General features: G+C 41.1%; 1 protein-coding gene and 3 non-coding genes across 5 annotated transcripts; all 4 read right to left on the bottom strand.

Moving 5' to 3' along the window:
* Positions 1-147: 147 nt before the first annotated feature.
* trnav-aac (transfer RNA valine (anticodon AAC)) lies at positions 148-220 on the bottom strand. Its single transcript has one exon. It is a non-coding gene; the product is annotated as a tRNA-Val (tRNA).
* Positions 221-1,115: 895 nt separating this feature from the next.
* On the bottom strand, positions 1,116-1,188 carry trnav-cac (transfer RNA valine (anticodon CAC)). The gene has a single exon. It is a non-coding gene; the product is annotated as a tRNA-Val (tRNA).
* Positions 1,189-2,358: 1,170 nt separating this feature from the next.
* trnav-cac (transfer RNA valine (anticodon CAC)) lies at positions 2,359-2,431 on the bottom strand. The gene has a single exon. It is a non-coding gene; the product is annotated as a tRNA-Val (tRNA).
* Positions 2,432-6,081: 3,650 nt separating this feature from the next.
* lbr (lamin B receptor) lies at positions 6,082-26,225 on the bottom strand. Of its 2 annotated transcripts, none has more exons than XM_033648934.2 (14): positions 26,086-26,225; positions 21,504-21,678; positions 19,732-19,947; positions 18,576-18,674; positions 15,025-15,211; positions 14,367-14,563; positions 11,843-11,897; positions 10,850-11,044; positions 10,642-10,745; positions 9,715-9,840; positions 9,342-9,510; positions 9,031-9,111; positions 7,923-8,045; positions 6,082-6,813 (listed from the first exon to the last, which is right to left on the bottom strand). In XM_033648934.2, exons 2-14 carry the CDS (start codon positions 21,666-21,668, stop codon positions 6,653-6,655), a joined length of 1,878 nt encoding a protein of 625 aa, XP_033504825.2. In that variant the 5' UTR covers positions 21,669-21,678; positions 26,086-26,225; the 3' UTR covers positions 6,082-6,652. The 2 variants fall into 2 exon arrangements, with proteins under 2 accessions (XP_033504825.2, XP_078030202.1); XM_078174076.1 differs by lacking the exon at positions 26,086-26,225 and adding an exon at positions 24,539-24,673.
* Positions 26,226-26,831: the final 606 nt, after the last annotated feature.

The raw sequence follows: 26,831 nt of genomic DNA, 5'->3' as shown, positions 1-26,831 counted from the left end.
ATACGTAGTCTGTGCTGGTAGTGGAACAGTGGACCAGTTATTTACCCTTCAACAGTTGTTGGGGGTATCGTGGCAGTTTGCCCATCCAGCGTACATGTCGTGTTTGTTGTTCCTTGTCAAGCAGTGCACTCTGTGAACAAACAAACGTGTTTCCGCCCAGTTTCGAACTGGGGACCTTTCGCGTGTTAGGCGAACGTGATAACCACTACACTACAGAAACTGCTGAAAAGACTTGTTATGCGTGTGCCAGCGTCAGTGCACCTTCAGCTGCTGAGGTACAGAAGGTTTCAAGTAAAGGCTGAAATTATTATTCACTAAGAAACACAAGACAGCAGCAGTGGCTGTTACCGCACAGGAAGAGGGAGGGTTTACCATTACCAACAACTTATATTGGGAAATGATTGCTCTGTGAAATACAATAGTGCTACCACATGTTGATTTCAGGAGAGCTACGGAGAGGGACTCTCTGTCGGTCTCGAGGACGTCCTAGCAAAACCGACCATTCAGGGGGGGAAAGCAGGTCTTGACTCTGGCCATGTTCAGCAAGGGAGGAGACCTTGGAATATATTCAGGGTGTGGAACGAGCCCTTTGAGGAACTCCTGAACCCGACCAACACACCCTCTGTGGATGAGGCAGAGTTTGAAGACTTGGGGAAAGCCTCACCCATATCCCTGGCACAGTTGTTTGAGGTATGTCAGCAGCTCCTCAGCGCCAAGGTACCAGGTGTGGATGAGATTTGCCCTGTGATGCTGAAGGCATCCTCCATTCTCCATGCTTTCACCCTTATCAATAACTTATGTTAGGAAATGATTTCTCCATGAAATATGATAGTCCTACCACAGGTTGCTTTCAGGGGAGCTATAGTGCTGGACTCTGGATTGGTTTCGAGCCTCCCTGGTATAAGCTTTTCCAGTATAGGAGGTGCTGGCCAATAACTGAAGGTCAGATCCAGAATAAGGAGTGACAATGCATAGACGGTGCTGGTAGTGGAACCATGGACCAGTTCTTTACCCTTCAACAGTTCTTGGGGGGTGTCATGGCAGTTTGCCCATCCAGCGTACATGTTGTGTTTGTTGTTCCTTGTCAAGCAGTCCTCTCTGTGAACAAACAAATGTGTTTCCGCCCAGTTTCGAACTGGGGACCTTTCGCGTGTGAGGCGAACGTGATGACCACTACACTACGGAAACTGACGAAAACAATTGTTATACGTGTGCTGGCGTCAGTGCACCGTCAGCCGCTGAAATTCAGAAGTCTTCAAGTTGAGGCTGAAATGCGTAACCCTCATATTCATTGTGACGTTACATTGAGTAGTCTATTAAGTGGTTTTATCCACATTCCACACCTTTGGTCTACTAATGCAAATACTTTCCTGTATATCTTTGTGTGTTCCCTGCTGGAACAATACCACCTGTGTGTTCAGGTGCTAAAACTGATGATGCAGCCTTCCTCGTTAGTATAGTGGACAGTATCTCCGCCTATCACGCGGAAGACCGGGGTTTGATTTCCCGACGGGGAGTCATTTTTTTCTACCAGTTGCTGATTATTTACCAAGACAGCAGCAGCAGCAGCAGCAGCAGCAGCGGCTGTTAGCGCACAGGAAAACCGAGGATTCACCATTACCAACAACTTATATTGGGAAATGATTTCTCCGTGACATACAATAGTGCTACCACATGTTGATTTCAGGAGAGCTACGGAGAAGGACTCTCTGTCGGTCTCGAGGACGTCCTAGCAAAACCGACGATTCAGGGGGGGAAAGCAGGTCTTGACTCTGGCCATGTTCAGCAAGGGAGGAGACCTTGGAATATATTCAGGGTGTGGAACGAGCCCTTTGAGGAACTCCTGAACCCGACCAACGCACCCTCTGTGGATGAGGCAGAGTCTGAAGACTTGGGGAAAGCCTCTCCTATATCCCTGGCACAGTGGTCTGAGGTACATAAGCAGCTCCTCCGCGCCAAGGTACCAGGTGTGGATGAGATTTGCCCTGTGATGCTGAAGGCATCCTCCATTCTCCATGCTTTCACCCTTATCAACAACTTATGTTAGGAAATGATTTCTCCATGAAATATGATAGTCCTACCACAGGTTGCTTTCAGGGGAGCTATAGTGCTGGACTCTGGATTGGTTTCGAGCCTCCCTGGCATAAGCTTTTCCAGTATAGGAGGTGCTGGCCAATAACTGAAGGTCAGATCCAGAATCAGGAGTGACAATGCATAGACGGTGCTGGTAGTGGAACCGTGGACCAGTTCTTTACCCTTCAACAGTTGTTGGGGGGTGTCATGGCAGTTTGCCCATCCAGCGTACATGTTGTGTTTGTTGTTCCTTGTCAAGCAGTGCTCTCTGTGAACAAACAAATGTGTTTCCGCCCAGTTTCGAACTGGGGACCTTTCGCGTGTGAGGCGAACGTGATGACCACTACACTACGGAAACTGACGAAAACAATTGTTATACGTGTGCTGGCGTCAGTGCACCGTCAGCCGCTGAAATTCAGAAGTCTTCAAGTTAAGGCTGAAATGCGTAACCTTCATATTCATTGTGACGTTACATTGAGTAGTCTATTAAGTGGTTTTATTCACATTCCACACCTTTGGTCTACTAACGCAAATACTTTCCTGTATATCTTTGTGTGTTCCCTGCTGGAACAATACCACCTGTGTGTTCAGGTGCTAAAACTGATGATGCAGCCTTCCTCGTTAGTATAGTGGACAGTATCTCCGCCTATCACGCGGAAGACCGGGGTTCGATTTCCTGACGGGGAGTCATTTTTTTCTACCAGTTGCTGATTATTCACCAAGACAGCAGCAGCAGCAGCAGCAGCAGCAGCGGCTGTTAGCGCACAGGAAAACCGAGGATTCACAATTACCAACAACTTATATTGGGAAATGATTTCTCCGTGACATACAATAGTCCTACCACATGTTGATTTCAGGAGAGCTACAGAGAGGGACTCTCGGTTGGTCTCGAGGACGCCCTAGAAAAACCGACCATTCAGGGGGGGAAAGCAGGTCTTGACTCTGGCCGTGTTAAGCACGGGAGGAGACCTTGGAATATATTCAGGGTGTGGAACGAGCCCTTTGAGGAACTCCTGAACCCGACCAACGCACCCTCTGTGGATGAGGCAGAGTCTGAAGACTTGGGGAAAGCCTCTCCTATATCCCTGGCACAGTGGTCTGATGTACATAAGCAGCTCCTCAGCGCCAAGGTACCAGGTGTGGATGAGATTTGCCCTGTGATGCTGAAGGCATCCTCCATTCTCCATGCTTTCACCCTTATCAACAACTTGTGTTGGGAAATGATTTATCCAGGAGGTGCTGGCCAATTAACTGAAGGTCAGATCTAGAATCAGGAGTGACAATGCATGGACAGTGCTGGTAGTGGAACAGTGGACCAGTTCTTTACCCTTCAACAGTTGTTGGGGGGTGTCATGGCAGTTTGCCCATCCAGCGTACATGTCGTGTTTGTTGTTCCTTGTCAAGCAGTGCGTACTATGAACAAACAAACGTGTTTCCGCCCAGTTTCGAACTGGGGACCTTTCTCATGTTTTGTGGACTTGAAGAAGGCCCACGACAGTGTCCTCTGGCATGTGGCGGGGTCAGTGCATGTTGCACAGTTGTTGGGGGCATCACAACAGTTTGCCCGTCCAGTCTACATGCAGGGGTCCATCGTGTTTGTCCCTTGTCAAGCAGTTCTCTTTGTGAACAAACAAAAGGAGTCCATTACATCAGTTGTTCCCAACTGGTGGTTCGCCGTCCAAAAGTGGGTTGCACGTGCATTCTGAATGGACCGCAAGTGATGCGCAAACTTGTCAAGTTTGTAAAAAAACACACTTTATTTTTAAGTGCAGTAAATTTCCGGCACAGAGCTTTCATTTTGAAGTACCATTTCCTGTTGTAGAGTGAATGACACTCAAGTATTTGACAGAGACGGCAAACTTACTTGACAACATAGCCAAATGCAAGTGTGACACTGAATGTATTAAACTGTGCGGACCTTTAACTCATGACCTAAGCTGAAATCTGGACCATGTGGCTGGACCAGTTGCAAACCACTACAGTACATCATATAAGGTCCTGTAATACTCCTTATTGTTTTCCTTTTTATGAAGCACCAGCATTAAGATAACTGTAGTCAAACATAAGACAAAACGTGCTGGGGGATCAACATACCCTGATCTCCATAGATATTGTGGTATTACATTTAACAGCCTATTTGTGTTTCTATTCACATTCACTTCTCTGGTCTACCAAGTTTCTGAAATACTAAGCGCACTATTGTTCCTTCACAGTTTATGAAGAGTTGATTTTGACTGTATACATTCATAGTGGTTTAAGCATGCACCACTGATTGATTAAAAGCCATTTATTCTTCCATAGTGAAGCTTTGCTGAGCACAGAGCTAAAGCTAACAAACTGTTATGTCAATCCATAGCAAGATAAGATAGCAGAGTGGGACCTGAGGGAAACCTCAACAAAAGGTAACAGGAGCAGTTATGATATAATACTCAAGTCTAAAATTTATATCTGGAAATGGGTTCTTAACAAAGGACAAGTGATTTGCAAGCAGGGTCCTGTTTGTCATGACCCACCTCACTTCATTGCATCTTCCCTTCCCCACCGGACCAATATATGGCTACTTTAAATCACAGTATATTAACCCATCATTTATTCATAAATCCACACTGAGAGCACATGGACACAATGTGTTATTCTGGACACTCATCCTGGAGTTCACCACTTAGCTGGTCAACAAGTCTACAGTTGAACAAATTGCAAAAAACAACAAAAGAAAATACTGTAAACCTTTATTTTATGCTGCAACGTTTGTACAGATAAGCTTTTTCCAGCCACTGTCACAGATGTGATTCATCCTCACTGACAACCTGCTGGACCTGGTTACTTCTCATTCATTGTTGTCATATGTCCAAGTACATCCAACTTATTGCTTTCCACTCAGACTGCCAACCAAGAGACAAGTTTGCCACCATAATAATAAGAGAAAAAAAAATATCGCCATAATTTGTCCTGGGCATATAGGTGGGTGGCATCCCTGGTATCAAAAATAATTTCTTTCTGATCAGGTCAAAACATGTTACAGACCATCTGACATTTGTTTAAATACAATTTGAAGTATTTTCCAGAAACATGGCAGTTCTAAGTGTAAACATAACTACAGTGGTCAAAATTATGTAGTTAATTAAAAAAACCAAACAAATAAAAAGCAATATTAAATAGCTAATGAGAAACATAACTATGATCACTACTCACATTTTTACTGAAAATAACAGAATTTTAAAACAAAACAAAACAAAACAATATTTACATATTATTCAGTCAGCACAGCATAAAAAATGCTACCTATTCTAGTTAATTATTGCTACTGATGTACTCATCTACAGCTGCACAGGCATAAAAACACATTTTTGGGTTTGCAAATGCAGTTTGTAAATGCTAACACAGTCAACAGCTCTTCATGTTGTCACAGTATAAACTTCATTAAAACTGCCATTGTCATTTGACTAGGCTAAAGCTTAAATAGGTTTCAACCAAATTCATGTGGCAGTGGTGGGAAACTAACAACCAGTTCATAATAGAGAATATGCTCAAGAATCTAGCAGGACAAAATACAGATGGTATCAGCGCCCTATAAATGCAGGAAATAAAAGCAGTTTGGAAGGGTTAGGTTTAGGCATGACAAGTTTGATGCGGATGGGTGCCACTTGTTCATTAAAACGTGGTAACATCATTATTGAAATGAAAAACAGTCTAACTCATTTTACTTCCTTAAGCAGTGACATCACACTCATAATTACACACAGAGGAAGAACTGCAGAGTGAGTGAACCTGAGGTAGCAAAGCCAAATCAAATACACTTTGGGATTTAAAATATAAGAAAAAAAATATGCCTTAAAACATTAGTGCATTTTTCTTGAAACCTCCAAAATCATTTTACACTCTCAAGTCAAAACTACATATCTATATAAAATTATACACAACAAAATTATTCCGACAAAACTCATCTAATTCATCTTTCTGACAAATTTCTGGGTCCTGAGAAAGAACATGAGTCCTCGTTCCACTGTGCAGGTTATAAAAAAAGTAGCATTTTTAATCCCATCCTTCACAATATACACAAGCAGTATAATTATAATAGGAAGGCGTACTTACAAAATTTTTCAGAATAGCCAAGCTGATATTGTAACATTTTGAATTTGGGAGCAAAGAGTAAAACTTACCAAAATTTTTGCAAATAGTAAGATATTCTTTAAGTATAAAAACAAATGTGTATGTACAAAAATATACATCCCAACAAGACATTCCTAGCAGAGGCATTTTTGTTTTTCCCCCCCAGATTTTGCACACTTTTAAAGTCTATATTTTGAGTATTTTCTATTAAAAAAGGCAATTCTTCAAATAGTACACAATACCAATGAGTGTCATTTTTTTCTTCCATCAAAAAAAAAAAATAAAAAGTACTGTAGCTCCTTCAGTCCAGAGACAAGATTTTAATTATCTTGGTTCAAAAAAGTCCAATCAGTCAATTCATATTTGTTTTTTGGATTAAGGTTTTTTTTTTTTTTTTTTTTGGTGAGACTTCACAGTCATAATAATTGTGTAAAAGGCCTCAGCTCGGGAGTGTCCAGCGGCAGGTTCCTCAGTAGACACGGGGAATGATCCGGTACCGAACAGTTCGGCAGTACTCGTCCCACGCTGAGCCATACTTCCTCCTGCACTCGCTCATGTCGCGGGAGTCTCGGTGCACGAGCAGGATGATGAAGTAGATCATGTAGTACCACGGCAGGAGGTGGTTGAAGCCTACAGGTGTGGATGGTAAAAACATTTTTATCTGACTGAATTCATTGATTAAAAACAAAAACATACAATTTGCTGTAATCTGTTCATAGCATTGTTGCATTGTTATTAAAGTTCATATTCTCTGGAAGTTTCGTCCCACAAACCCCTGTTCTTTTCGCATGTATGGTTTACTTTATGTGTTTTTTGACCGGTGGATACATCCAACTACACAAAACAGTTTATTTCTGGTTATGGTTATGCCAGGAAGTCAGACTACTGTCTAAATCTTAGTGGCATTTGTCATCTAGGATAAATGATGGTGATGCTTGTAAGTTGGCCTGCGATCAGAGCCCCATCTGCACATCAAATCCATCTTTGTTTCCTTGATTCAGTTTGACATCATCAGAATCAGGCTTCTGCAAAATACCCATGTTAACTTTTGTGTTAATGTGCACCCTCTCCTGTCAACAGTTGAGAGCTTACATGTTTCCTTGTAATAAAATAAATCATGACATGATATTTCATTGTGATGGTCGGTGTGGGACTTGCATGTTTCAGCCACAAGAGGTCAGTGCAGCAAAGCTTTTCCTCCACACCATTTGGAGTCGCTGTCTTAATGCAACCGTAATAACCACGTAACTACAGGACAGTAAGTACTGACACCATGCAGGACTAGACCACATTTACATTTATTTAGATTTGATTTGTATGTTCTTAATATGTTACCACTTGACTGCAAATGTGGTAATTGTGAAGATTGTTGTGTTTCCACATAGAAATGTGACTACACAATAACCGAATGTGGATTTAAGGCACTGCTTTATATTTACAGTTGCAGCTCTGTGCCTTGTAGACATTTTTCCCTATAGATGCCTGGACTCTGACCATCGTTATTAAACAGTCAGGACCTCATTATATGGAGAGAACTGTCTTTACAGAGGAGCTGATGTGATGGACATGATTTTTACCTGCCCCTTACAGCCCCACTGACAGCATATGATCATAGATTGCTGTTCTTTCCCAGTCCTCTGGCACACTGTTCATTTACCTGCAAGTGTCATCCTGCGCCTTGACTCATGAAATTAGTAATCTTGGTGTTTAATTACTTGTTATGTGAATGTGAAACTCACCACAGGGTAGAGACCAGGCCAGAGCCATCAGAAGGTCTCCCAGGTAGTTAGGGTGCCGCACCACACCCCACCAGCCAGACACCAACAGACTCTTCCCTGTGGCTGTGGGGATAGTCTTCAGATCTGGAGAGGATAGAAAATCAAACGGACACAGGTTACCAGAGAAAAACAAATGGACCAAAACAAAAAAGAAGGGAAAAAGGTGCAATCTTTTATTTCAGCGTGTCTACCTGTATCAAACAATTACATTTCATTTTTTAAGGTATGTTTTTGACAAATTGAAGACTATTGTTTTGACAAATAAACTTTTTCTTATTTAAGTGTTGCACATATGGATACAGGTGTATCTGCATGTATATGTAGTTCCATGCAGAGGTAGGTGTTATGTAGTAATATGGTTATTAGAGTGAATTAGGTTAAAGTCTGGGTAAAGCTAAATAAATTTGTGCAATGAGTCTGTCACACCACAGCAAAATGTGATATTAAACACCCAGCCAAATTTGAATGATTAATGAAAGTTGCCAAGTACATAAAATTATGTTTCAAAATCATGAAGACATAGGGAGTATTCTCTGCTCTGAAATGCTGAATGTGCTGGAGCCATGCCCACTCATGGGACAGCTGCAGCCTCTTTTTATTGTAACACTACTATAAATGCCCCAACTAACAGCAACTTGCAGCCATACTTGTTTGAACCACCAGAGCCAGAATCAAGGGCGCAGCCAGGAGGACACTGACCTACCCAAAGAAAGTCACAAAGACTGCTCAACTGGCTAGTGTTTCAATAGTGACAGTGACTAAACTAACATGCATTTTGATATATGAGAAAGACATCATTGCATAGGGTTGGACATTGTGGTTGGCAGCGCACATTTGTTGACTTTGATGCTTGTGCAATACAAGCGGCACACTCTGGTGCTGAAAAGTGATGCCAATGCGGAAGTGCCAAATACTGCCGTTCCACCCAGGCCAATTGAGGCTGGGTCCAAAAGCAAGTCAATCCCCATAGAGCCCCATGTAAAAAGGCCAATAAAAACATGTGTAGGGGGACAAAGTCATCTCATCACATAAACATGACAACCAGCTTTGAGCCTGCAGAAGAACTTACAAGACAGTTTGGGGTCTGAGGGGTTTCTTCTGAAGTTGTTCTTCTCAGAGTTGGATTTTCTGAAGATGTAGAAGCCAATGACTGAAAGACAGAGACACCGAGAGAAAACGTAAACATCCACCCTCAAACTGTGAAAATAAAATGTGGACTGTAATATTAACGTCACCTCTTTGGAACTAAACAACAAGTCTTTTTATCTTATCGAGCAGCCATATATGACAATAAAGTAAGAACTAGTTATGTAATCAAACAATCCAAATCCTCAACCAAGATGGTCAACAACTTCAGTTTGATGTTCTGCCTCTACTTACGCTTGAGTGTGACGATGGCAGCGAGGACAGGGAGGCTCAGGGGGTTGGGGTGGCTGACCAGGTAATAGGCCTGCAGGGTGTAAGTGAAGGGAACCCACACCAGATCACCAAATGCCAACATGAAGCCAAAACCATCGTGCATCAAGTCCATGGTGGTCAGAATGGCCTCCTGAGGAAACAAAAAGACACATTCAGCTCTCATTTCTTTTGTTATGCAAGCAAAGATAGATAGGTCTCAAAGTTATTTACTTGATCATATATGTTATAATTTATTTTACTTGTCAATGTGTTTTATCAAAATCACTCTGAATAACATTTCTGGGAAAATCTCCATGTTACAGCACATTTTTGGCTTGTGTTCTGCTGAGCTTACCTCATTCCAGAGACCGTCCACCACGTAGAACAGCTGGAAGAGGTTCACAAGGATCATGGAGTAAGATGGAGCCTCCAGATTCTGCTTCTTCATCTCAGCCAGCGCCATCGCAAAGTTGATCAGACACTGTATAAGGACACACAAAGAAAATCCAAAGTCATTATGACTGATTATTAATAATCCATAATGCTGTCTAGCTATTTGTGAAGGTACATGCCAAATCTCATTCAAGGTCCTAAAGAAACCAATGAGCGCAGGCCTGATGCTGCATCGTAATAACATCTAAAGCCCACATACGTTTCAGGATTGAAGCCTTGACAAATTCTTTACATTGTTGAAAACCTTCCAACAGTATAAAGCCGTCACTGCACTGGGCATCTAAAAATCTTCAATCACAGTGACCCATGTTCACAAGCTGTTGCTCTAAGTGCTTTAAATCCAAGCTCAAAGACTGCATTAGCCTCGTAGCCACAAGCTGTCTGAGGTGAAAAATATACTCCACGTACGGCCACCACAGAGTGCAGTGTGTGTAGAAAATGACAGGCCACACTGCAACAGATAAGGTGGCACTTTCATAAACTCTGCAATGAGCTGTTGTATACAATACAGCACATTTTTTAAAAATCAAGACACAGTGACTTCAAGTCAATACAACTGGCTGTGAAATACAAAAAGGTCTGTTCTGCTTTGTGCCTGTTCAGCAGGACGTTCAGTGTGACAGTGACATTCACGTAATACAGTAAAATAACTTACTATACTAACGGAGCCTCACAGGGCGAAGCCTCTCTTCTTCAGCATGAAAGTGAGAAGTCCTAACTCTGCAGCTAACTCATGAAGTGCACTGCACACCAACTTGAAGCAATCTCACTTTAAGTGCTCACAAACTGTATTTTTTAGATGAATATTTGGTGTCCCGTGACGACTCACCCAGCCAATCAGACCAGGGCGCATCTCGCAGAAGAATTTCAGATCAAAGTCTTTGATGCGGGGATTGAGCTCATGTCCTTTGAAAAAGTCATAAACCACATTGCCTGGTGAAACAGAAAGAGAGAAAAGAAATCAGATAACTGTAGAAAATAAATGAATCAAAGAGGCAGAACACAATGTATGTAAATGGTGAGTAGGTAACTCTTACCAGAGTTTCCCCCCAGTGCCAGCTGCTCTGGGGCAGCATATCGAGAGCGGACATACAGGTAGATGCTGAGCAGGATGGAGATGAGGAAGGTGGCTGTAGCCAGCTGCAGGAAGCGGCTATGGATGTAGGTGAGGTCAACACCCTGGTACACTGCTGCTGCTACCGCTAAAGAACTCACTACAACGGCAAAGAAACCTGGAAGGGTACAGACGGGTAAATACAGATGGACAGAGGAACGATGAAATGCAGAAGACAAAAAAAAAAAAAAAAACAGTTTGAAATGCAATTAAAAAACTACAAAGAAAGGAAGTTGAAAATAATATATCTAACATGTAAAAAATGACAGCAAATGCATTGTCCCTTAATGACCCATAATCAATACTCTAAGCCTGTAGTGATAATATAAAGGAGCTGGTTGCACCATTCAGAGCATATCTTTGAGTCAGTGTCTGGGACGGGATTGTCTGCACATGATTGTCAACATGGAAGTGGCTGAGCCTGCAACTAGCAGCTAACGGTGCTAACTCAGTAAGTAGCGCTAACAACGGCAACATTGCTGACAGAGTGCTATGATGGGCTCTGCGCTTCTGCAACAACGCCATCCTGATGTTAGTGGTAACCACCGTATGAGCACAGTTCAAAGTGGCAACGAGCTAGCCAGCGGGACACTCTCACATGCACTAACATGCACGTGCGGCCAGCGCCACTACCACAAAAACCCAAAGAGAAGCTCAGATTACAATACACACAGAGAGGTAGTGTGACTTCATTCTGTGGTCAGGATGACATAACTCCATCATATCTTTACATAGAAGTATTTTTCGCTATATTAATCCTCTGAATGTTGCACACAGAACCTTTAAAGTAATCAGTGAGCCAGCACGTCAAGATTAGTCGTCAGAGTTTGTGAGTGGTAGTAAAAACATAAATTAATTCATTAAATTGAGGCTTATGTGCTGTTTTAATGTAGTTGAGTTGGAGACAGAGCCTTACCATTGGTTCTGTACTTCAGCCTCTCCCCGGACCTCAGTGGCATGCCTTCACTCAGCTACAGAGAGAAACACAAACAACTGGGATTAACAGCTGACCAAGAGCACATTTTAGTAACTAACTCACAATTAAACACATGCACGCTAAAGCCTACAGACCTACTTGCTAGTGGTAGTTTTAACCACAGTTGGTTTACAAATTTGCTTCTCTGCAGGGACGTAGCACAAAACTCTGAGCCTTATGCATATGCAGTCTCTGTGGGCCCCCCAGCGTTCCTCTCTGGATCCCTATCTTTTTAATTATCTACTAAGTTTGCTTTCTTTTCCTTTCCTTTTTTTTCTTTTCTGGGACCCCAATTTCCCAATCTTAGGGGGAAAAAATGACAGTGTACATTGGTGCACTTGAGGCATAAGAAGTCACTCACTAGGCTCTGCCTTTAAAGGAGCTATATGTAAGAAATCTAAAGCAAACAGTCGTAACAACAACAGTACAGACAGAATATTCCCATTTAAAAAACATTTTTACAGTCCGCAAATCATGTTTATGTTTTGAATTTGTGTTTTGGCCTGTTGCGCCACCCACCGCCTTCTACCAGTCACACAGTCAGTAGAGTCTCAGCATCAGTTACAGTTACGACAGAGCTACAGCAGCACAGAAAGCAACATTAGCAGTGTTCCGATACATAGCATTAGCAGCCGGCTCCTCCTCAGCTGTATCCCGGCAGCAGTGTTAGCAGCAGAGAAGCCGGACTTGCTCGAACAGTCCACTGGAAAACCGAAAACCTGGCCCTGCCACGGCAGCCGTCCGTGGGTAAACAAATCAGTCTCCAGCGTGCTGCTGTCCAGCAACCTCAAATCTGTAGGCTGTCTGTCCGTCCGTCCGTCCGTCCGTCCGTCCGTCCGTCCGTAGCACGGGTTATGTGCGCCACTTCACCACCGACCCAGCAACTAACGCTCAAGCCGAACAGATCATTATGCTCAGACGGAACAAGTGCCAATTACGACCCCGATCACAGTACTCTTGCGGGGTTATGAGCTACGAACTCCCACTGATTAGCTGAACATGTATCGATCTTTTTTATGAAGTAAAGATCGTGTAGTCCCCAGATGTCGGAACGAGATGAGACGATAACTGCGTTCACCGTATGGCCTATAAGCACACACAAAAAATACAGCGGTCACCAAACATACAGATGATTTATTTGTGGGGTTTTGAATGAAGTGGAACGGCCGACAGCCGAAGAGGCTGTGATCCGGCTGTCCTTACGGATATTTTTATGATCATCATTCAACATGTAGAAAGAACGTGTAATCTATTGAGTCGATTTACATAGATAATTCACAATCATGAACCTAATCTGGATCTTAAACCTGCTAATTGCCAACTAATTTAACTAAATGTGTTATATTTTTAATATTTTGTCATGTTTAGATTACGTATTTCAAAGGCATCTGTGTATTGTGTACATAACAGAGCACAATACGAATTAAAATTGTAATTTCCAATAGTGAAAAGCAATATTTATGTGCTTTACTAAATTTACACAAGCACTACAAGTGGTCAGGAGCAGGAGTAGATTTTGTTAGTAGCTACAAAAAGATCGGAGCTACTAAAATATTGATGAATGCGGACATGCACGTAAATTTCCGTCTGCGAACAGTTTACACACAAATTCCTTCTGCTCACGTTTCATGAATGAGACCCATGTTTTTTTTTTAAGTTTTTGGTTAGATGCCTGAGATAAGGTCTGCGATTAACACAAGCTGAGGGGACTTTCGAGTTTTGTTCTACGACATAAAATACATCAGTATATACCCCACTTGTGAATTTTTAAGCTTTTAAAAATGGCATTTGCTCACAAGTGGAGAAATGAGGCTACAGAACATCATCAGGCCAAACACAGGGGGTCATGCAACCATGGTGTAGTCCGTTTATAACCCAAGGTTAGCTTTTTACTTCTAGCAATTGCAATTAGGCTTCAATAATCATAAAATCGGTGTTCATTTGTGAAGATTATCTTGCTGAACAAAATGTGAAAGTATCATAAAGTTTGTTTGCCACAGAGCTTATTTTGTGCAATAACCAAAATCCAATGGACAAAATCCCATTGGCTTTTTGATGTGGGAACCAGGGCTATGCTAACTTCCTTGTAGGCCGACGGAGAAACGTCATCGTGAAAGATAATAAATCTCCTTTCATTACATTAGTAGTTAGGACTACTTGGACTGAAATATTGAACACAAAAAAGTAATGTTTCTAAGGTTTATCATTCAGGTGAGTAACCTCTGCTTAGAGGCAAAGATGGCCCAGGATGGGAAGAACAAGAACCTCTTCTTTACTGTGGAGCATCTCATTAACTGTTACCCCTGACCATTATTCCAATATCTGCCTCCTGCCAAAACCAATTGACTGCGCTGGTCCACATGTCAGCTGCTACCTTACCTACACTGTACTGGTTCAGTGAAGTAATGATGATGACTGAGGAGAAGGGAAACAGACTGCACAATTCTCAGTTCTTCTCTCTCACCTTCCCAACAGGCAGAATGTAGAGCAGGGCCTGGAATAAAATCCAGAGGACGACAAAGCCAAGAGCCTGGGCATCCAAGAAGTCTTCAAGAGGGGGAAGAGGAGGAGGGAAGTTAACCAGGCTGGGGTCATCCAGGTTGACTTGAAGTATCACAAAGAGAACCCAGGCTGGCAAGAAGAGCAGCCAGAAGTATGCTCCTAAAAAAAACGGAAAGACAGTTTGTAATCAGGTGCAGTTTACCTCAACGAGAATACTGCCTCCATGCAGACACACACTCACACAGAACAATTAAGTGACTGGTTTCACACTAACAACTGTCATGCTCCAATCATACAAGGGAGTCACACAGATACATTCATGTATGGCACATATAGTCAAGCCATCTCTGAAAATCTGTGCATAGTTTATGAGCACAAAACAACACATACTGCAAACTGCTGTGATAAAATGGCAGGTTTATACTACATCCTATCTTCACTTACACTGCTCAGATCCAGATAGGCTGTAAGCCAACTAGTTTTTCCTAGTGACTACCAACAACCAACTACATTAATATCCAGTATACTGGGTGACACAAAATGCACACACCTCTGCAATCCAATTACTTTCCTGTAATAAATTCTACATTTATCAAAAAGATTTACACAGTGAAATCTACCTATCTTCCCACCAAAGTCAAGCGGGGTGGAGGGGGAGACAGCAGGAGCTGCAGGAGGCTTGGCATCTTTCTCCTCCAGCTGCTCTTCTTTGGTCTCAGCTGGTTTGGCATCTCCATCATCCTTCCTGCGGCGCAGATTGTAACGGCCTAGGTTCATCACAGACTCTGCGTCTACCGTAGCTTTGGGCTTTTGAAGAAAGATTTTGGCTTATTAAAACATACAAAACAAATTAACAAATCACATTAAAAAGTAAAAAGACATGGGCTTGGAATTTCAACAAAGTTCTTGCACACCATAAGTCTTACTGACAGGAGCGGAAGATCAAAACTTCTTGACATGGAAAGAAAACAAATGATCCTGCACACTGTCATCACATTTACTCACTTTATTGGTGAGGTTTCAATTGTCAGACCTTCAACAAGGAAAGTTTCTAGAGACAAAACCATGTACATGTGCCTTGAAAACTGCAGTCATAAAGCCTCTCCTAAAGAAGAGCAGTCTTGATGCCACAGTACTGAACAACTACCGGCCCATTTCAAATCTGCCATTTTTAGGCAAAGTCCTTGAGAAAGTTGTTTACCAACAGCTTACTGACTTTCTCCTAAAGAAGAACTCCTTTGATGTTTTCCAGTCAGGTTTTAGACCCCAACACAGCACTGAGACCGCTCTTATTAAGGTGACAAATGACATCTGCCTGAACACTGACGCAGGCAAAGTCTCAGTTTTAGTCCTGCTAGATCTGAGTGCTGCTTTTGACACTGTCGATCATGAGATCCTTTCACAGAGACTAGAGGACTGGGTGGGCATCTCTGGCACTGCCCTAAATTGGTTGAAGTCCTATCTGGAAGACAGGAAGTACTTTGTTGAAATTGGTAACCGTGTCTCAGACCACATGGCCTTGACCTGTGGGGTGCCCCAAGGGTCAATCCTGGGACCCCTTCTGTACAATCTCTACATGCTGCCTTTAGGCCAGTTAATACAAAGTAATAATGTGTCCTACCACAATTATGCAGACGACACTCAGATCTATGTTTCACTGACAGCAGGTGAATATGGGCCAGTGGATTCACTCTGTCACTGCATCCAACAGGTCAGTGTGTGGATGCAAAACAACTTTCTCCAGCTAAATTCAGACAAGACTGAAGTCATCGTATTTGGTCCACAGAAACAAAGAGAAAGTGTCAGAAGTCACCTCCAGTCTCTCTCTCTCTAAAACCTACAAATCAGGTTAGAAATCTTGCGGTAATAATGGACTCAGACTTGAACTTTAACAGCCACATCAAATCAATAACATCTGCAGCTTTTTACCATCTAAAAACATTGCCAAAATCAAAGGTATAGTGTCTAAACCTGACTTGGAGAGACTTATCCGTGCATTTGTCTCTAGTAGGTTAGACTACTGTAACGGCCTGCTCACTGGCCTCTCCAAACGGGCTGTAAGACAGCTGCAGTACATCCAGAATGCTCCTGCTCGGGTCCTGACCAGAACCAGGAAGTACGAGCACATTAGTCCTGTGCTCAGGTCTCTACACTGGCTTCCTGTGGCTCAGAGAATAGACTTTAAAGCAGCTCTGCTTGTGTACAAGTCTCTCCACGGCCTAGCACCAAAGTACATCTCTGACATGTTAGTGCCATATGAACCATCTCGGCCTCCTGCTGGTGCCCAGAGTCAGGACTAAACATGGGGAATCAGGGTTCTAGTTTTATGCAGCTAAAATCTGGAACAGTCTTTCTGAAGATGTGAGACAGGCCTCTACTCTGACAATGTTCAAATCTAGGCTCAAAACAGCTCTATTTCACTGTGCATATGACTGAAAGGATCTTATCTGCACTCTTCTCTTTTAAAGTTCATTTTATAATGATTATTTATGTTTTTATTTTGTATTGTGATTTTAATGCATTTTCTTGTTCTGTAAAGCACTTTGAATTACTTTGTGAACGAATTGTGCTCTACAAATAAACTTGCCTTGCATTACAGTGTAGGCCTTGTGTTTCAATTTTAATGTTATGTTGGGTTTTTTTTTTAGTGAGGACAAGATTTGGGGTAAAATAAAAAAATCCATGTATGTTAATAATGTATGGTTTGTCCTTACTACATGTTAGATTGATGGACAGAAAAGGCTGCTCTCAGTGCTGCTAGTACACATTGTAGTTGAAAGCACTGCTATAGTACGGCAGAGATTCTTCTTTAATCTTACTATACAGACCTTTAATGGAGTTAAGCATTTGAATGCAGTTTCAATGCAATGCAGTTCAGGCTATTTTCAGGGTTACTGCACTGCATAGAGCACTATTTCAGAGGGTTCACTGTGTTTATTATACAACAATATGAAACATAAATAGTTTGTCTAACTGGTCTTCCAAATTATTGTAGAACTGAAACAATGACAAAGTCTGTAAGGTTCTAAAAAACTCTAGGTTTTACAGACAAAATATTTCTTTATAGACAAATTAAAAACACTAACGTAAACATGCTAAAGGCTTTTCTAGTGAATAAGATTCAATTTTAAAAATCTAAAATATGACCCAAACACCACAAATCTAATCTTGTAGTGAATTTCCCAAAGATTCCACCCTTATTAATTTACAGCTCTGAAACCCTCTGCTTCTCGTTAACTAAGTTTTTTTGTTTACAGTCAATCTGTTCATGAAGTAAGGCTTTACTTTCTCTGTTTAAAAAAAACATACTTTACAATGCTATGTCTGAGCTCCTTGTTTTCCTTAGAAAGCTTCTCACAGGGTAAAACTATCTAGGATTAAAGATTAGGTCACATAACCATACAGACTAAAAATGACTTTAGAGACTAGCCAGACTCAGGTTTGCAATCCTACTCAGGGATCTGATTTAGACAAAAACAAAACAACAGGAAAGGGGACAAAACTGGATTGAAATAACATGCAATACTGTTTTTTTAAATCATACACATCTACCACTCCACGCTTGGTTTGCATGACTCCGTGAAGCTGTCAGTACATTTTTAAAGGCAGACAAAGTAAAGAAGTGGCACATGTTGGTACACCATGTGACAGGCTAAATGAAGCTTGATCTTGTGAGGGGAGCCTCCCTCGGCTGGAAAACACACATACACACACGGCCCCCCAACGTGCATGCATCATGACATTCCTTTAGCTCTAACTTACCTCAAAGCCCATTCATTATTAGACAGCGAGTAGCGCCTGGAACATCGGTTGTTGTTTTTTTGTAATAGCGTCTATTTGGCAAAACTCATTTCAACTCAGAGACTCAACAGTAAAAAAAAGCTTGTGAGTAAAAAAAGTGGTACTGATGCTCTCTGAAACAACAGTCCAGAGACAGTGTGTGTGTGTACATGATTTTCACACACTTTACATTTCAGTTTCTGCACACTTTTTCTTGAGGGTATTTCATGACCATGGTCTGTATTTATCTGCACTGATGTTCACATATGTACTGAGAGTAGCTGGGCAATGCAACTGTGCACCAGCAATTTATTTCTGAACCTTTTATTTAAATAAATATGGAACTTTATTCATACAGGGCAACAATTTTTAATTACAAAACAAAACTCACCTCATTTACTTTGTTAGCAGTGTTATTCTCCTCTTTTTGTTTCTCCTCTTTCTTTTCAAGCTTATTGTTGCTATTGTTCTCAGCTGCCTTTGTCTGTTGCTGCCCATCAAACAATGGAGGGAGATTGATGGAGATGAAGAGAGACAAAAAGGGCAAAAAAAAAAAGCAACGTGAGGAATAGGCAGAGGGAACGTGACGGTGTTATGGTCAAAATCCAGAATGACAAAGAAACAGAAACTGACACATCTCCCCACAATGACAAGGTACTGATGATTTAGGACATTTAACGATATACCAGATTTCTTTAAGACAACTGTGTTCCTTTTTTTTTTAAAATAAACACACAACTTAAATGAGTCAAATGAATGTTATTAATATACCCCAATTTCACAAAACACTAAATTGTCTCGGGGGCAACTTTAATTTAGTTATCAGTACTTGACCAAGACTTGTAACGGTGCCATCTCATTTACAGTGACACTTCCTTTTATCCACTTCATATTCAATTACTAAAATAAGCCATGAGGATGGTCTTTGCTTTTGTCATGTTCAGGTGTACTACTGTACTTAGGGTAGCACTGATTCTGTCTGTGCCATTTTGCACTGACTGCTTATCAAGGGTATTTATGCATTTCATGTACAGCGTACATGATCTTACATAGCTCTAAACCACAACAAACCCAGACTGTAATTTATAATGTGATTACTTAAAATCCCCTGGTAGAGCAAGTTAAAGAATAGGGAAGCCTTACAGAGCATTGTTATGTGGTAAGGCACCCAGATTGATTTCACCACTATTACACAAACTGTATCTACATGTGGTGAGCAAATTTAAAGAACTTCACTGAGAAAACAACCACAACCAAATGAAAATTTACCTCATAAGCCTCAACCCCGTGGAACTCTGCACTGTTTATGGGCTACTATTTCTTTAACTGATTACATCATTTTGATTTGGTTTGACCCCCCACTGCTTACAACACAGTCATGTAGGTATCAGAGGTGAACAGCATCTCTATTTATGTATTTAGTGCTTTATCTGAGTTACCTAATAACACTCTTTCAGACAATATCCTCCGATCCATCTCTTTCTGTACATAAGCTCCTCCAACATCACCAGTGCGACTGAGACTGAGAAGGTAGCCATGGCACTTACCAGGGGAGTGAGCACGACTTCTAGCGAATCCTTCAGCTTCGTATCCTTGCGGGACGAAGGTGCACTCTCTGTTATAGCTGCAGTAGCAACAGCCGCTGCCGTGCGGGAGGATGAGCGACGAGTGGTCCTTGCTGGGGAGCGCGACCGGCTGCGGCGACGGCCTGGTGATCGGGAGCGGGAGCGGGAGCGAGAACGGGCCTGGAAGCCCGCAGTACTCTGAGGGAAGACAGCAATTACAACAAAAGAGGAGATTAAGAATTGTTAATAATGGTTAACAACTGTACTTTGTTTTTATAGGTGAAACAGAGTGATATTTTTTAAAGTCAACCACATCCTGTGCTTGATATATTACATCTACATAATGCTGAAACTTTACACAGCAGGATCAATAAGTGGTTGTCTGAAAGGTGTGTGTCGTACAGTGGCATTCCTCTAAATTATTAAATAGTTTAGACATTTAAAAATAATAATACAATAAAATAAATGTAATGAAAACAATTTGTGCTTCAGTGCTGGGCAGTGTTCCAACACATGGGCTTTTTTCCAGCCATATGGCCTTGATGACAGGAAAACAACAATTTGTCATTCTTAAAAAAGAAACCTAATATTTTTCAAGACTAAAATGAGAACTACCTTTAACTGCTTGAGGAGAGAGTTTATGAGGTAGAGCAACATTTATCATGAAGGCCAGTAACAGCAGTATACTTTGGCTTAACTATCGTTAACACTGTAGATGTTAAGTCATAGAATGAGCTGACCATTTAAGCTTTAATTCCATCCTGGAGTCAGTGACAGAGAGGAGGATGAAGGACATCCTGGATGACCTTTCTCACCTTATCTACAACAAACTGTGGCAGATGGGCAGCTCATTTAGCCATGGGATCATCCCACCAAGGTGCAAGTCTTGAGGCACTCCTTCATATCCACTGCCATCAGACTGTACCGCAGCAGTTGAGACCACAGACTGTCCTATTCACTCTGACCAGCCAGCCAAAATCAAAAACACACACGCACACACCCATTTCCCACAATATCTGGCGCACTCTCCCTTTTCATTGTCTCACTTGGATTTGATTGTCAAATACTCCACACTCATAATTACTATTAGTACTTTTATTATTCATGATATATAATACCATGTTCATACTATGTTTTATTATATTTTAAAGCCTGTGTCATATTACTGTACTACACTGTAAATTGTTACACTAAATCGATACATTTTACCTTATATTATAAACCATTTTATAACTCACACTATATTATACTATATATAATTCTGCTACACATAAACTGTTGTAGTTTATGGTATCAGGTTACTTTATATGTACACACCATACACTGCTGCTACTTACCAATGTACTATTTCATTTTGCCCGAGACAGTTTTGGCACTAATATTTGAAGTACAACTACTATATGTGTACTGCTTGCATTGTAATTGTGCATCTAATTTCTACTTTCATTCTGTTCTTATTTTTATTGTATATATTCTATTTATTTTTACTTTTCTTTATCTGTACTTAGAAGTTTTGCTGCAACACCCCAGTTTCCCCTCTGGAGATCAATAAAGGCTTATCTGATCTTATCTTTAGTCCCTATGGTACAAGCCTGTACTACTTTTATCGCTGACAACCTGGATAAAAAGATTACAATTTCACTGAAAAAAAAAGGTGGTTACACCAAGATACTACACCAACAGATGTTACATGAAACTGTGAAAAAGACAGAGTGAAGCTCAGTTTGTCAATCTCCTTGTGACTCGGGGGTTACCTTGATATCTTGCTCCTTGAGCTCCAGCTGAGTGCCATCCTTGTAGATGACCGTATAAAGCTGGGATTTGGTATCAAAGCCCAGCACCTTGACTTCATAATATAGGCTGCTGCCAGGCCAGCGGCCCATCACCAATTCCCCTCTCTGATACTTCACAGAAGGCATCCTCACTGACCTGAGAATGAATAAAAAAGACAAGAGATGGAGTGAGGGCAGAAATCAGTATAATGAGAGAAGAATGAAACAGAAGGAGAGTGAAAGAGGGAGGATAGTAAAAATAGGGGGGCAAAGACATCAGAGTAGTGAGGAGTTGTGAGAGAAAAGAGCAAGTAGAAAGGGAAACACTAAAGGAATGGAGATAAAAAGATAATTGTACTAGAATATGAATATATTTTTAAAGCCTTACATCTAAACAGTGGCTGGGTTTTAGATTTTTTTAAAGTAAAAAACAGAAGTCAAGAAGCCACATACATTTGGCATCGCATATTAATGTGATATTTACTTGTTTAATTAGAAAACTGTTAATGCAGTCAAACTTATTTTGCTGTTGGTGAGTACAGTAAAGGATAAATTGATACAATGCCATGCATTGTCAGTGCACCCAGCCACGTCTGTTTCCATACAGTCCACTGAAGCACAGCATGAGCTCAAACTTAAACAGTCTGCTTGAATCAAAACTGAAGTGGCATCTCAAAATCTCAATGGGCTCATTGTCACTCAAATTGCTTCAAAAGTTACATACTTGACATACTTTCTCTCCATCCACTACATTTACATACAGTGTCACTGCGGCTGGACAATAATACAGTATTATGATGCAATATCATTCCAAAGAGTCATATAATATGAAATACAAACAGGCGGTATAAACTGTTCTGTTGCCGCATTTAATCTTAATTTTTTTTTAACCTATTTTTTCTATCCATGTGTGTATCTATGTCTCTGTATGCATTGTGTTGTGTAAAAAGATACTGCTAAAAATAGTCACAGAGTAGAATAGTCTTACAAACAACAGATAAAGCAGCAGGCAAAGCAATGCACAAAACAGCAATTATGCAATTTATCATGTGATTGTACTTAGCAGATGTTATTCAAAAACACACACAGCCAAGGATTACAGCAAGCACAGAAGACCTCGCTTTGAGCTGTAAGAGCTAAAACATGAACTGAAGAAGGTGAGAAAAATCAAGTCCCCACTACTATAACATCACCAGAGAGGAGAGGCTGTGTATAGCCACTCCCCCAGGCATTTACTCTTCAAAATAATTAATGGAAAATTGTTTAACCCTAGGACAACATTAAAAAGCTCCAGCCACAGTTCAGACTAAAACCCCTTGGGGGAACCCCTGAACTACACAGGAAAAAAAAAAACCTCACCCAAATCTGTGTTTCCGATTTAACTCTGTTTGCTTATGTGTGAAACTGACTTGGCAGATGCGCAGTGCAGCAAAGTGAGGTCATCTTTTCACTGAAAAAACACAGGTTCGACTCTATTTTTGTAAACCAACTGCTGGCTGCTCGATGTTTGTGATGAAGGTTCTTTAACTGTACACGCTTGAGCATTGTTCAGATCATTTGTTCTTACCATATGGAGGAGTAAAGTGACAATTTACTACAAAAAATAAAGATTTTCAAGTGAATTACTTTGGATACATTTAGAGCATGAATACAGACCATTTAAATCATTAATTTAGTATCAACTACCATCTCTGTTTATTCTGTCTTCAAGTTTAAATGGTGTATGTTTCTACACCTGATCAAATAATATATACCAGTAGGCTACATCCTTGGCTTACAGTTTACAACACCATCCAAACTGAGGGGCTGGACAACCTACACTAGCTAACACTTTAGAGTGGCAAAATCCGACTGTAGTGTGCACCGCTGGACACAATGAGGTAGGCCAGGCAAGGTCAGCATTATGGAACATTAGGGACCAGGGAGGCTCAGTGTCTAGAAAACCAACACACTACTGCAGAACTGCTGACAGGTCTGTCCCTGCTAGGTTTACCCAAAGCTGTCTGTCTGACAGAGTTGTGCCATTCAAGTCACAGCAGGCAAGGACTTTTAGACCAGCTACTGTACAAACGACAGGAAACTTAATCGTGGTGATTATAGCTGTTAAGGTTACCAAATCTAGCAGCCAGTTTGAAGGCAACCATAAAATCTAAAATGGTGATAGCAGCTGGTTAGTTTAATGACTAGACACCCATTGAGCTCTGTGGACAAACTGTATTTCATGCTGCAGAAGCCAACACCATCTGAAAAATAATCAAATGTAAAGGCAAACCATGCTGAGACATACTGTGTTAAACACATCTCATTCAAAAAAAGCCCTATATTAACTGAGACAAATGGAAGCATCTGAATGTTTCTGTTACTCTAAATCTCTTCTCCATGTCACTTTGCCACTGACAGCACAAGAACACAGAGGAAGCATTGTAATATGTAAGAAATGTTTGATTAGTATCACCTTAACAAGTTCACTAAACTACTGGAAGGAAAGAAATCTCTGACTTAAAGACATTTAAAACAACTTTGGTTTCAGCAAAGCAAATTTAGGTCTTTACCCCCAGCTCTCTCATGGTGACAATTTTAGCCACATACCCTAATGACAGCCTCCTGTCAGTAGTCTTACTAATTAAAATTCCAAGGGTTAACACAGCTCCCTGCTTCAGTAAGTGGCAGATAGCATATAGAAACTGCTTTGAAGTCTGGATTAGTTGTTCAGATTGTGCTTTTACCCCTTAATTACTATGATACAAATGATATACCCATCAAAGAATCCCTTCATGTTGAACTTGATAAGAAGAGCTGATTGTTGATGACCAAACCACTCTGTCATACAGTCAAACTTATAAAAACATAATAACTCCAACAGTCCACTGAGAAGTTGGCTCACCAGGATTACTACAAACAGGCAGGGAGAGTCAAATATGCCCTATATCCAGCCCTAATCCACTGGTAACTGATCTAATCTCGTAAAACACAAAAATCCACAACATCTGAATGAAAACCATCTCAATATGACACACCCAAAGTAAGTCCCTGCGCTGCTCTCCTGGCTCGCCTGCCGAGTTCCATATGGGATGTGGAAGTCTGGGCTGAACCGTGACTGATGAGAGTTTCCCATCAGATCTCAGGCTGGGCTGATGAAAGAATACGGGCTCTACCGTAGGTGGAGTTTTAAACAGAAGTCACACACATCCCCCCTTTGTGTAGAGAAACTGCTGTTTAGCTCCACCTGGTATGCAGCCCCCTTTGAAATGAATGAAGTTGTAAACACCCACCAAAAAGGCGATACCCTGTTGTGTTAACACTGCAGTGCTGTATTAGTTAAGTTTAATTTTCTTGTGGAAGGATACATCTGAGTAATTTCCTTTGATGCGAAAAAGAAATAACGCATGTAACACTGCAACACTAACTTTACTCCCTATCCTTCATTAATGCGCCATCGAATGTCAGATTAATATACTGTCAGGTGGCAAGATTAACGATCGCTAGTTCACAGTAGAATGTATTGTTAGAGGAAATTATTTAAAAGACTATCTAAAGTAAACTATTTATCACAATGACACAAAGCAACAGATGTAAACTACTCTTTAAAAAAATCAATTAATTAAGTTAACAGAAAATATTTGCTCTTCCAACCCTTGACATCTGGGTTTAATCTGGCATTGTCTCCTGCGCAATTTCCATAGCGTTATGATTTGTGATTCTACATGCGGAAATTACGATTGATTTGTGGGACTTTTATACATTTATTTCGTTAATTTTCCCGAATTATTTCCCCCGGTGGTCCATACAGTCAACATATTTTACGGCTGGACACACGAATGCGATCTTGGCTTGTCTATTAGTGTATTAGTGAGATATATTCTTTATGCCACAGCTAAATGCTGATCTATGGGAGCTGTTTCTTTAACGAAGTACGCCTAACGCTAGCTTTGTTAGTTTAAAGATAGCCCTAATGCAGCTGCAAGCAGCAGAAAGAAAGGAGGGAAAACGTCATGCATTCAAATACTGCTGGCGAAGAAAACAAACGCATCAGCCAAACTATCAACCCGCAAGCACATGTGAATAAGTTTGGCACAGCTGAATTAAGTGACGTATCCCAGCAAAACACTTAAAAAATTTCATGCGCAAGCAATCACAAAGTTGACCGGGCTAATGTTAGCGTTACAATCTAATAAAGGTTGTCTTTGGCTGAGCAGGCGCGGTCTAATTTCTGGCAATCGAATGGGTGCGTACCGTTAATCTGGAGGTTAACTTCAGCGTCCGTAACGGCACTGTTAACGTCACAGTGCTGTTGGCCAGAACTAGCAAACAATTTTAATAAAACTATGAGCCACTAAGGGGAAAGGTTGGCAGTTTATATACAACCTAACAGTTCCTAAAGTACTTTTATGAGCACAAGTGGAAACAAGTCAAGGCTCCAGGAAATAGTCGGAGCCTACTCACCGAGCGCCGTTATACAGCCAGCTTGAGTTAGCTTCGGCTAAGACCTAATTTCCCAACAAAGAAACCAAAAGCGATTTGCTATTTTGCATCACAAGCATATGGGTTGGACGGATACACTTACCTTGATAATACGCGAGTCGTCTCAGTGAGTGAAACTGATAAAATAGTCCTTGACGAGACGAGGAATTAATAAATTAAGATTTATATTTTAAAAACTGACGGTGCTAGCGTTTGACGTAGCGCTCCTTCTCCCTCCCTCTCTGGGCAAAACCCACCAGTGACTAGGAAGGCGCGAAGGCTGCTGATTGGCTTATTCAGCGTTCATTTCAAACAGCTCTGTCATCTGATTGGTTGGCGGTGGATTTTAAATGACTTGGGATTGGCTGAAAGGGAGTCACGACTACTTTGTTTACTGGTGTCAAATTACCGTCCGACAAAATGGTAGAAGTGGCAAATGGATACCTCATAATAAACCTTGTATCTATAAATGGCAGAAACACCTGTTGCTTCATAATAAGCCTAATTTAATAAAATATTACCAACACTAAAACAGAGGCTATAATGGAAAATAATTTGTCAGGAAATTAACATAATAATGTAAGATAATAATTACCACTATACTTAAAAATGTCGCCTGCTATTACAATACCAAGAGCAAGAATCTTGGTGAAATTGAGTGGACATCATATTTGGCCTGTTAACATCCATTCTCACATTTTATGCTCAAGGCAAAAGTGATTTTCTGTGTGTAATAAAAATTGAAGAAATTGTATGTTTTCCATTTTCTGTCAGGGAAGCTGTTATCATGCTGCGCTACTGGAAGAATCAAGCTCCACAGACAGGTGTATTAAATCAATTGGAAGGGTC

Source organism: Epinephelus lanceolatus, chromosome 13, assembly GCF_041903045.1.
Source record: "Epinephelus lanceolatus isolate andai-2023 chromosome 13, ASM4190304v1, whole genome shotgun sequence".
In the NCBI taxonomy this organism is placed as follows: domain Eukaryota; kingdom Metazoa; phylum Chordata; class Actinopteri; order Perciformes; family Serranidae; genus Epinephelus; species Epinephelus lanceolatus.
This window is presented reverse-complemented; position numbering and strand designations above follow the sequence as displayed.